Source organism: Saccostrea echinata, unplaced genomic scaffold (assembly GCF_033153115.1).
Source record: "Saccostrea echinata isolate AGI-Se365-2 ecotype Australia unplaced genomic scaffold, CSIRO_AGI_Sech_v1 ptg000062l, whole genome shotgun sequence".
Classification (NCBI taxonomy): Eukaryota; Metazoa; Mollusca; class Bivalvia; order Ostreida; family Ostreidae; genus Saccostrea; species Saccostrea echinata.
In genome coordinates, this window is record NW_026889811.1 from 3,389,179 (window position 1) to 3,400,723 (window position 11,545).

Sequence of the window (11,545 nt, forward strand, 5' to 3'; positions counted from 1 at the left end):
GATATCAAATAAAAATTCATTACCCCTACCTGAGGGGTTCAGGTCCCAGGGTGGGGCTACATATATGTAAATTCTGAACATGTACAGTATATGTGTACATGTATTGTGATATTGCATTTTACATATAAATATATTTTCTACTGGGGACAAATTGAATGCATGATAGACATAACATGAAGGGGATCTCAACATAAATTGAGAAATTCCTTACCTCTGCCCAAGAGGCTCAGCCCTGGCAAGGACATGGATGTTACATAGTATGTAGTTAGAATGCACTTCTTCAAATATCTTTACTAAAAAGCATGGAAAAGTCAGGCCCCAGTGTGGGGCTAAATGTAAAGTCGGAATATTTTGTGAAAATTGCATACCATCGATAAAAATCTTCTAAACTTAGAAGTATTTTTATAGACATATGAAGTGCATAGCTATATATATATATATATATATATATATATATATATATATATATATATATATATATATATATAAAATTATATAATTTTACGAGAAGGATCATGATTTGAATTAAATTGAATTAACACTATGCAATAAAGCTTTCACTTTTTTATATTTTCTGGCCCAGTGGTTCTTAAGAAGAGGATTTTTGAAAGATGCTGTTAAAATTTCACTTATTCTTAATTATCTCCCCTTGAGAGAGGGCGTGGTCCTTCATTTGAACAAATTTTTATCCCCCATTACCATTAAGTTGTTTTGTGGCAAGTTTGGTAGAAATTGGTTCTGAAGATGAAATTGGGGGGGGGGGGAGGAGGGGGATTACCACGTCAACAACAATGAGAAATGGCCAAAAAAATCGACTTTTGATACTACCCCAATGATATTGTAGTAGTGCAGAAAGATCATACACTTACGCACATGAATTTGGAGGATTTTTTTAGTAATAAATATTACTCGAATATTATAAATAATAAAAATTTATTGCTGTGATCACATCCAGTAAAATATGACTAAGATTAAAGTGATTAACCTAAATATTAAAATTCAAGTGCAAGATCAAGCTAATTAAACCATTGCTTTGCGATTTTGAGTCATGCTATATGTGTAATCAAAATACATGTATACTTCTCAAAAAAAAAAAAACTTGATACGAATCATGTCACGAGTGACATACGTTAAAATTGAAAAAAAAGGTTTCTACACAGGTAGACAACATATTGATGCAGGATTCAGATTCTAGATCATTGTATGTTATTTATAAAAGTGCTACTCTTGGTATTAGTTGAAAATGCTGTTCCTGTCGCATTAAATGAAGGAAATGTTGTTGAGCTGGAGAACATTATGCGCACCTGTTTTCTTCAGACCAGGTGTTAACAAGTAGACCAGTCTAGAGTTGTGAAGATGAAATGCTTAGACTCTATTTACTTTTCTTTCCTACTTTTAGAAATGAAATGTCATTTAAAGAGCAGTAGGAAAATTAAACTTCGCCCTACAAAGCATCCTGAAACAGAATTTCCTATACTTTGATAATTTTGCACTCCCTTGAAAGTTTGTTTCCATCAAACATTCGAAGAAGGTTAAAACTATTTTTATGGTAGGAAATAAATGTATATCCCGAAACCTTTATTTACAATAAGTGACGCAACAAAGAATGGTTGTGTTTCATATAATGGGGATAACAGCTGACCAATCACTGTTGAGGAGGGATCGTTATCCACGCCAGTCCTGAGGGATTCGTCAGTGTGACGTATTGGTAAGGTGGCTTAAGGTTGTCGTACGGATTACACCCAGAATTACAAAAATTTCCAAGACAACAACCTCCACATGACCGACTCGTTTTACAGTCCTGAAAAAAAAATACTTATCTTTAGACACATTGCATGTATATCCAAGTCGCATGAATAATATGTCTGAAAAGCTGAAGTGACCAAGATGGCGAAGTGTAAATGAATAAATGTAAGCATAAATCAAAACTTTGGAATATAAAACTGTTTTAAGGAGAGATGATACAAACGTTTTATTCCGAAATCATGAAAATAACAATTAATTATAAGTAAAATGAATAAGATAGACGTTTCATTTCATTCGAAGTTTCTCAGTAATGTTCCATAAAGTGATGAAAGATTCTTGTATAGATTTAAATAAATGGTGGCAAAAAGGTTGAAATTTGAACAACATAGAAAGTTTACAATTTCTTAATATTTTAGAGATTTTATGTATAGATCATTTACAACCCAAATACACTTGTGAGTCCAAAAATACATACCAATCCGGTACATGCATCGATTTTTTTTTGTTTGTAGCATGTGTCCTAAATTACTGTATTTATGATAAGTTACCGGCAAGTTTCTACAACCGGAACGGTAGACAACACTGTGTTTGTGTGGCACTTCTTCAAAGTAACAAACCTGTTGAAATTTACATAAACTGATTACTACGTTATAACAATCACATCAACTCCTACCTTGCCTTAGATGTAGTGGTTCTCTTATTGTACAGTGTAGCATATTTTTATATATATAGTATCATCGTGAAAATTGTGAAGGTCTTCAGTGAAAACATTTGAAAATGTCCTGTTCTGCGAATAATTTAATTTCCACAAAACAAAAATCATAAATTATTTATTTTAATTAAATACCTCGTCCTTTTGGCACATGGCAACACGGGAACAATTGGATGATGACGTCATATTGGCGCAGTTAAAACAAACATGGAGCCCACCTTGTGGAAATCCTGTTGTTTCGTTTAATAAAAAGATTTATTTAGATCCTGTCCATAAAGAAAGATATATATATGTAAAATATAAATGTTATTTTCCCTTTTTTATTTCATCAAACCTGCTTTCCCACAGCCCTCAGAGTTACATAAGTTGCCATCACAACAAGTTGAGCACGTGACAGTGACGTCATCGGGTGAGTTTCTTCTTTTGTTACTGGCACAGTCCTAAAATAATGCATGTGTGCCTTTATCATTGAAATAAGTCAGCTATGCTTTGTCATATTGTAAATAACACAGATGAATGAGATGATGCATTATATGTACTAGTTTAAATCATTAGCTTGTATTGTCAGATTATTTAGGCCTACTCTTTTGTCTTTGCAGCCGGACCAGAAGACATCATTGTTTAAGAAGTCGACCCCTTTCTCGATCGCACATATCTGAAATTTTAAGACACTTGCTAAAATCAAACATTTTTTCTCAAAAAGCATGAACATAGATATGAGGTCAAGGTCAATGATCAAATTCTTGAGATATGATATCTGGAATTGTTTTTCCTTTAAATTTTTGATATAATTTCTTCACTGCATGTCATTTGATAATTTGAAATAATACATGAGCGTTAACACTCAAAATATTTGCAAAAATAATATTTTTAAAAAAACGAAATCTTAACTTTTCATTTCTTAATCTTAACTTAATCTTAAATTTCTGAATAACGTTGTAAGAAAACAATATTTGGAGAAAATGAAAATTTAAAATTTAGTTCAAATTTTCTCTGCATCACCATAAATACGTTTGTTCTTGCATATTTTCTTCAAAAAGTAAAACATTAAATTTGATACTGATATTGATTAATAACATAGCTATTTTGTTCATTTAGAACTATATTGCACTTTATAGCAATCCGTTTCTGGCGTAAAATGAGTAAGTTTAGCCATGTTAATTTGGACTTCTGAGAAAAGATTTCTTAAAAACTGCAAAAAGTGATTTTTAAAAAATGTATATATTTATGAGGAACATCAAAAGTAAGAATTTTAAAGTACATCAGTTAGGCAGAATAATTGAGATTGCAGAATTATTGCAACAATCACTTAAAACATTTCTTTAATATTTATGATAGCCAACGAAATACTGTCACATATTTCAAAAAAAATTTCCTATGGAGGGATAAGTATTTAGAAGTTAGTTAAATTTTACCACTGATTTTATAAAGAAATAATAATGGTGTGGAGTATTATGGAGTCTAATTGGATTTTAAGAAAAAACAAACAAACATTTTCTTACATGATGCTTTTTCAAATACTGTAGATCACTAAATTTTCTAAAAAACTAAAAAAAAAAAAAAACCACCTTATTTTCGCAAGATAGTCATTGACTCTTTATTAACGAGACAGAATATTCATGAATTGTTGTTATTGCTATGTATAATCTTTAGGAATACTAATATACACGAGAATGAAATTTTCGCGAGCACACTGTCTCGCATAAATAAAGTTCTCGCGAATAAAAAGTGATTTACAGTATCTTAAAAGGAAACTAGCAAACAAATATTAATTGCATTTAATAACTTTACGGTAATTATAAACCTGCTAAAATTCCCGGTTTGTTGTCCTCTTTGAATCGAAAGGGATGAACATTCCATTGATGTTTATTCTTTCCATGACGCAAGGAAAATTAGCACTACAGCTTTCATCAGCTTATTGTTGCTGTACACCTACACGACTGGTAATAAATATTTTCATCATTCAAAATTAAAGAAGTAAATGTCAAAATATACCTCATGTGGACCACATGTAACAACAGAAGAGCACGTCGTAGGAAGCACTTCGCGATCACATCTGAAGCAAGTGGGCCCAATAACCTAGGGGGTCAATGAAAAGAAAATATGATCCATACGTGACGAATGACATGTTAACGAACTGTCTGACGATCTCGTAGTGTGACAAGCAAACGACAATGTACAAGAATTGATAGAAAGCATGAAAAGTTAGACGATATACGTGACGAATATAGCATGGAAGCAGTTTTGTCAAAGGTCAAGTGTCTTATCTTGAGGTCAAGGCTAAGATTAGAGACCTCAGTCTGCCTCATAAAGACTCTTCTAAGCCGACTATTGATAAAAATAAAACTTTTTTTTTATGAGTTGTAAAAACAAAATGGTTTCTAATGTGTACTCACTTACTGAAATGGAATCAGTGTACGTCACCATAGCGAACCATGTAGCAAGCGCGAAACCTCTCGTGGGACCTAATAAAAATAGAGGATCAATCTTGCATTAGTTTCTCAAATATGCGAGTTTTCTCGGAAATCAATTAATTACCCTGACAAAGGTGATTACTCAAAGGTCAAGGTCACCAGACATTATGATAGTGAAATCATGACAAGAATTCAGAATTGAGTATGTTTGTCATGTTCTTGTTTCAATGTCATATCTTACAGATCAAGGCCCCTGAAAAGGATTCGTAGAAATCTTGATATAGATCTTCTAAAGTTAATAATAGTTGTAACCATTGATTAAGAAATTCAACCCAATTGCTTTTATTTTTCATTCATTTCCAAACAATTCTTCTCAGATCCATTGGATATACTAGTTTCAACTTGAAACAAACCAGTATCACACGATTTTTCCAAGTCCATAAGCTTCCAGGTGTTTGAGGGATTAGTCCTTATTTCTAGATGAAATATATGGAGATAACGAACAGTATTCAAGCTCAAAAGTCCATTATACAATAAAAAATAGGAGCAGAGCAAACACGGACCTCCAAACATCAGAGGTGGGATCAGGTGCCATGGAGGAGTGAGCATCCCCTGCCGACCGGTCACACCCGCCGTGTGCTCCTTGTCATGATCGGGAAATAACGGAAAAATCCGTCGACAATTCAGTGTGTAAATAATGGCCAAACAATTAGTATGAAAAACGTCAGTCAGCATTTGACTCAATGATAAGTTGTATTTGCTGACAAGGTCATTGTATCGACCATAGAACTTACGAAATGATGACTTTAAACGAGACTGCTGATATTCTTGTTTCATCAACTTATTTGTCAATAATTTACCTCGTTTTAGAAATTGTTCATACGTAGAGCATGCTCTTGCGTATCGAATCAACTGAGAGATATATACCCCGTATGCAGGTGATGAAGGTATATTGCTGCATAAGTAAGGGAAGTTGACGATTGAAAAGTTAAAGTCATCACGTTTATCATAAAGCTTGGTTGTTAGATTACCATTAACGTCTTTTTCAAGTAAAATATCCAAATATGAAACAGATGTGTCAGACTCTGTGGTATCTTTTATCTCAAGTTCACCAGGATATATCGTATCGGCACAAGAATGAAAATAGCCATTGTTAATTGACAATACGTCGTCGATATATCTAAATGTCGAGTTGAACGCCACAGCAAGTGTTTTCTTCTTTTCACGTACAAGATTTTGGACAAATTCTGCTTCATATGAATACAAAAAAAGATCTCAAACTTACCGAGGACAAGCGACGGAAAATCACAAAAATGATGGATCACTTTCCGAAGTGGCATCTATTTTCGTGATATCAAATTCCCCTAGAATTTTAATTTGTTGCTGGTCCATTTCAAGGGATCGCTTTTTAATGTAGAAATATAGAGGGGGCATACTTCCTTAAACGATTCTACATTGAAGACCACAGTATTTAATATGTTCTTTGAGATCTCATGAAAAATCTTTGAGAAAAAGTTGTGAAGGCTACAGCCTTTTTGCCTGCATGGAATATACTCCACTTAGATGATGTTGGAAGTATGGCACAGATTGTAATCTGTCAAGATTTGGATTTGATATTTGCAATACTTGAGGATATTTTTTTCTGACTAATCACAGCTCAGTTTTCATTCGTACCCTTTTATAGCTTATTTTGAATAGTTTATTTTGAATCTTGAACAAGTGATTCGGCTCAATCCAATCCCCTGTCGGATCATTGCCTAGACAAAGCTAGGTCTGTCGTACAAGGGGATGTTTCATACAAGTATTACATACTGCATGTTAATTACAGCATTCAATTTATATGTATACAGTATATACACACAAACGTGTTCGAAAACATAATAAAACTGCTATTTTTTTTAACAAACGTGATACTTTATGTTCAAAAAAGATATTTTAAATTCCAAAATAATACAGACTTTAAATTTCAAGTCGAAAATTAAATGTTTTTATCGGTATTGGTCATATAAATGTTATATGATTTACAAAATTTTATAATGTGTAAAGGTAAAATCATTTTCAAAATATTTTTGATTTCATGAAAGGTCAGTATTGCCAGTAGCTGATTTACTTTTACATTGAACCTTTCAAAAGAAGCTCGTGTATAATATCAGTATGACATTTCCTTGTCAATTCATTAACGACAGCCTCGGTATCTCTGGCGTTTTCTTCATTGAAAAGTCATTCATTTTCTTGTATTTTTTTAAACAAGCAAATTCAAAAGAATTGTGGTCCCCCCGGTTTCAGTTGGGATGCAATAATTTATGGCATATTGTAACTATCTTGTCTGTGTGTCCTGTCTTCCCATCATACAAAAAAGATATTTTTTTAATTAATAAAAGTTACGGTAAAGATTAAAGTTTCGTTAAACTGCATTAAACTTCAAGATCAAAGTAATGAGGTCAAATATCATGATACAGTCTGAAAGGTTTTGTCACAAGTTATGTCCATATGAAAAAAGTATGAAAACCCAGTCTCTTCTGAAGCAAAAGTTACTGCTAAAGTTAAAATTTTAGATAACAAGGTCATAAAGTCAAAAATGATACTAAGTAACTATCTGTTCTGATCACAAATTACTATTACTTCAATATGATCAATTATTCTTGAAATATACATTTTATATACCTCACGTCAAAATCAATCCATTTCGACGCCTTTTTGGCGTTACAACGTTGAGTAGGAATTCCTGACGTTGCATCTAATGCTTTCTGAAAGGTATTGTCACAGTAATGATATGCCCTATCTTCTTTCATTCAAAAGTTATTACCAGTGTTAAAATTTTCAAAAGAACTGTAGGTTAACTTTAAGGTTAAGGTTCGCAAAGCATAAAACATTCATAAAGGTCTTGTAACATGTAATACACATATCAAATATGAATACCCTATATATTCTCTCATTCCAAAGTTATAATTAATGTTAATTTTTTTTTTTTAATTAGCTCAAACTTCAAGGTCACGGGGTCAAAAATCATAATGCAAATGGAAATGTATTCTCATAGGTAATTTTGAACGCAATATCTTCTCTCATTCATAAGTTATCACCAATGTTAAAATTTTTGAAAAGTATATTTGAAAAGATCTCTTCTCAGGTAATGAACATTGAAATATGAAATCCCTATCTTTTCTCATTCAAAAGTTATGACCAATGGATCATACTCTAACCAGGCAATGAGAATTATGAAAAAGATATTTAGAATATTCCAAGAAAAGCTGTAGAAATTTAGCACTACCTATTGCTACTTCTTTACTCCTCACTAAAAGCTTTTTGATATCATTGACAGCTGCTCTTTCAATAAAAATGGAACTCGTAAATTTACTTACCTTGTCATTGGTCATTTGCAAAATTATTTTGTTAAATAAAGATTCTGATTGTACACACAAGTACTCTGAAGTTGATATTAAAAAAGATGCTTGAGTTTCTGATTGACAATATCTATGTGGTTTTTCGAGACCAGATCTTCCAACAATCTATTGGAATTCCCATGGGTATCAATTTCGCCCCGTTATTAGCAGACCTATTTTTGTATTCATATGAAGCAGAATTTGTTCAAAATCCTTTAAAAAGAAGAAAACACTTGCTGTGGCCTTCAACTCAACATTTAGATATATCGACGACGTATTATCAATTGAAAATGGTTATTTCTTATGTCGATACGATATATCCCGGTGAGCTTGAAATAAAAGATACCACAGTGTCTGACACATCTGTTTCATATTTGGATATTTTACTTGAAAAAGACGTTAATGGTAATCTAACAACCAAGCTTTATGATAAACGTGATGACTTTAACTTTTCAATCGTAAACTTCCTACTTGTGCAGCAATATACCTTCATCACCTGCATAAGGGGTTTATATCTCTCAGTTGATTCGATACGCAATACTTGCTTTAAGTATGAACAATTTCTAAAACGAGGTAAGTCATTGACAAACAAGTTTATAAAATAAGAATATCAGCAGTCTCGTTTAAAGTCATTTCGTAAGTTCTTTAGTCGATACAATAACCTTGTCAGCAAATGCAATTTATAATTAAGTCAATTGCTGATTGACGTTTTTCATATCAATTGTTAAGCCATTATTTACACACTGAATTGTCGACGGATGTTTCCGTTATTTCCCGATCATGATAAGGAGAACATGGCGGGTGTGACCGGTCGGCAGGGGATGCTCACTCCTCCATGGCACCTGATCCCACCTCTGATGTTTTAGAAGTCCGTGTTTACTCTATTCCAAAATTTGTATTGCATAATGGACTTTTGAGCTTGAATACTGTTCGTTATCTCCATATATTTAATTCAAAATGCTCCAAATAAAATGAGCCAGTCTGACAGTGAGAAGCAGAAAAAATCGAACAGAAGAAATAAGGACATCACTGCCAAAAATAAAAATAAAAATTAAGATGGTAAGTCAAACAGTACTCACATTTCATATCGAGCATTCCACTAAAACATCCCAGCATTTAATTAGATTACTTATCTGAATTCTGAGTCAAGTAATAGTGTTATCAGTCCTTAAGTACATTTAGGAATAAGTACAATGTATTTCGTGTCGTGTTCATAGCCTGAGCAATTGTTGATACCTATAAATACCATCAGATTACATATGTACATACTTGTACTAAATTTGGCGAGAAAGTAAAATATTATTGAAAAGCAGCAGTTATAAAAACACTACTTAGCAATTAGACATGTATGTGTCTAATAAATGAATTTTACCTTTGTAATAAATTCACTTACTACTGCTTCTCTGCATTTGTGAAATCCAAACGAAAGTGTCTTTGGTCTACCTGATGCAGGAATTTCAAAGTAGCATTGTGTTAACGCATGATTTTTTTTTTTACAACAAAAGAATGAAATAATAAGTATTCAGGAATTACATTTTTTGTTCGACTCTATGAACAGGAAAATAACAATTTCGAATTTGTCTGACATAGACAAAAGCAACTAGACAGTAAAATTTCTTATTACAATAATAGTAAATATTACTATAGAAATAAAATCCAAATAATCACTTTTGAGACTTACATGCAAAATTTGGATCATGATCTCAGATAAAGGGTTACTATATTTTCTATGTTGCATACTAAACATTTTAAAAAGACCTCTATTTTCTTCGTATATTGCAGGTGTCCGGGTACGGTGTGATCTGCAGTTTTTTGGACATGTTTGTACATGAACGACCATATTTCACACCATAATTCACACTTTTAACCTAAATTTTAAATAATGTCATTAATTGTAAACATATTTGTCTGCAAAACTGCACAAAATTTGAGACAAGATCAAATATACCTTATGTGTCCCACTACCCTTATATTTAAATGAATCACTCATGCTGTAAAGATTTCCTCTTATCAGTCATTTAATCTTTTATGTGCTTCAGTTGCACTTGAAAGTTATATTTGATTTTACAGTTCCCTGCTTTTTTGCATTTTGCAATCAAATTAATTTATTTTATGGAGATGCACCTTCCAAAGTCCAGGGTTTCTGATCCCCTCCGTTCCACATATAGACAATTTGACGGGGTTAGAAGTGAACTCTCTGATTGGCCTCATAAGAGTTTGCATGGGCCAATAAAAAACATTGTTTATTGCCCCCCGCTTTTGCGAAAGTGAGGGGGCATTCAATATCATTCTTCTTTCAGTCTGTCCATCTGTCAGTCTCTCCGTCTGTCAGTCTGTCTGTCACAAAAAACTTTAAACTTGGTCATAACTTTTGAATACGAGGAGATATGGCTTTCATTTTTCACATGTACATTACTTTTCCAAATATACTATGATTTTTGACCCTGTGACCTTGAAGTTTGGCCTACTTTTCAAAAAGTTTAACATTACTTTAAATTGGTCATAACTTTTGAATGAGAAAAGATGGTGCTTTCATAGCACACATGTATATTACCTGTGACAAGACCTTTCCAAATATACTATGGTTTTTACTCCCGTGACATTAAAGTTTGACCTACTTTTCAAAAATTTTATCTTTGCATTTTAATTTTTGATTGAGAATAGATAGGGCTTTCATATTTGACATATGCATTACCTATAACAAGGTGTTTCCGAGCATACTATGATTTTTGACCCCTTAACCTTGACCTTCACTTTTGACCTAATTTTCAAAAATTTAACTTCGGTGATTACGTGTACTTTTGAATGACAATTGAAAAGGCGTTCATATTTGATAAGTGCAATTCCTGTGTCAAAATGTTTCCGAATGTGTTGTGATATTTGACCCAGTGATTTTGATCTTCAAGTTTGACTTAATTTTCAAGCATTCCATCAGCGTTGCTAACTTTTGAAGGAGCGAAGATTGGGCATTCATATTTGACATGTGACAATCATTTCCAAATGTACTATGATTTTTAACCCCATGTCCTTGAAGTTTGACCTAATTTTCAAAAATTGTAACATTGTTGATAGCTTTTGATTGAGAGAAGATATGGCATTTACATGTGACATGTGCATTACTTGTTTCAAGACCTTTCCGATTGTATACTCTGGTTTTTTAATATTTTTTTCACATGTGTATTACCTCTGACAAGACCTTTCAGCTTGTATTATGATATTTGACCTCATGACCCATCCCATCTACTAAGACTACCAAAAGCGGGGGGACCACCATCTTTGAATTTGCTTGTTTA

General features: G+C 32.6%; 2 protein-coding genes across 2 annotated transcripts in view; one reads left to right on the plus strand and one right to left on the minus strand.

The window, feature by feature from the left end:
• Positions 1-11,545, plus strand: part of LOC133175511 (sorting nexin-21-like) — a 182,616-nt gene that overhangs the window by 111,050 nt on the left and 60,021 nt on the right. The gene's annotated exons all lie outside the window — the stretch shown is intronic.
• Positions 1,621-9,365, minus strand: LOC133175475 (uncharacterized). The gene is made up of 8 exons (XM_061310574.1): positions 9,332-9,365; positions 4,859-4,923; positions 4,454-4,537; positions 3,042-3,113; positions 2,793-2,898; positions 2,594-2,688; positions 2,295-2,363; positions 1,621-1,801 (listed from the first exon to the last, which is right to left on the minus strand). The coding sequence occupies exons 1-8, from the start codon at positions 9,345-9,347 to the stop codon at positions 1,646-1,648; spliced, it is 663 nt and encodes a 220-aa protein (XP_061166558.1). The 5' UTR covers positions 9,348-9,365; the 3' UTR covers positions 1,621-1,645.

Excerpts from the sequence above, each read along its gene's own strand:
- LOC133175475 (XM_061310574.1), bottom strand. Across the intron at positions 2,364-2,593 it reads CCATGTGCCAAAAGGACGAG|GTTTGTTACTTTGAAGAAGT; the intron begins GTATTTAATTAA and ends AAATTTCAACAG. Across the intron at positions 1,802-2,294 it reads CCGGTTGTAGAAACTTGCCG|GACTGTAAAACGAGTCGGTC; the intron begins GTAACTTATCAT and ends TTTTTTTTTCAG.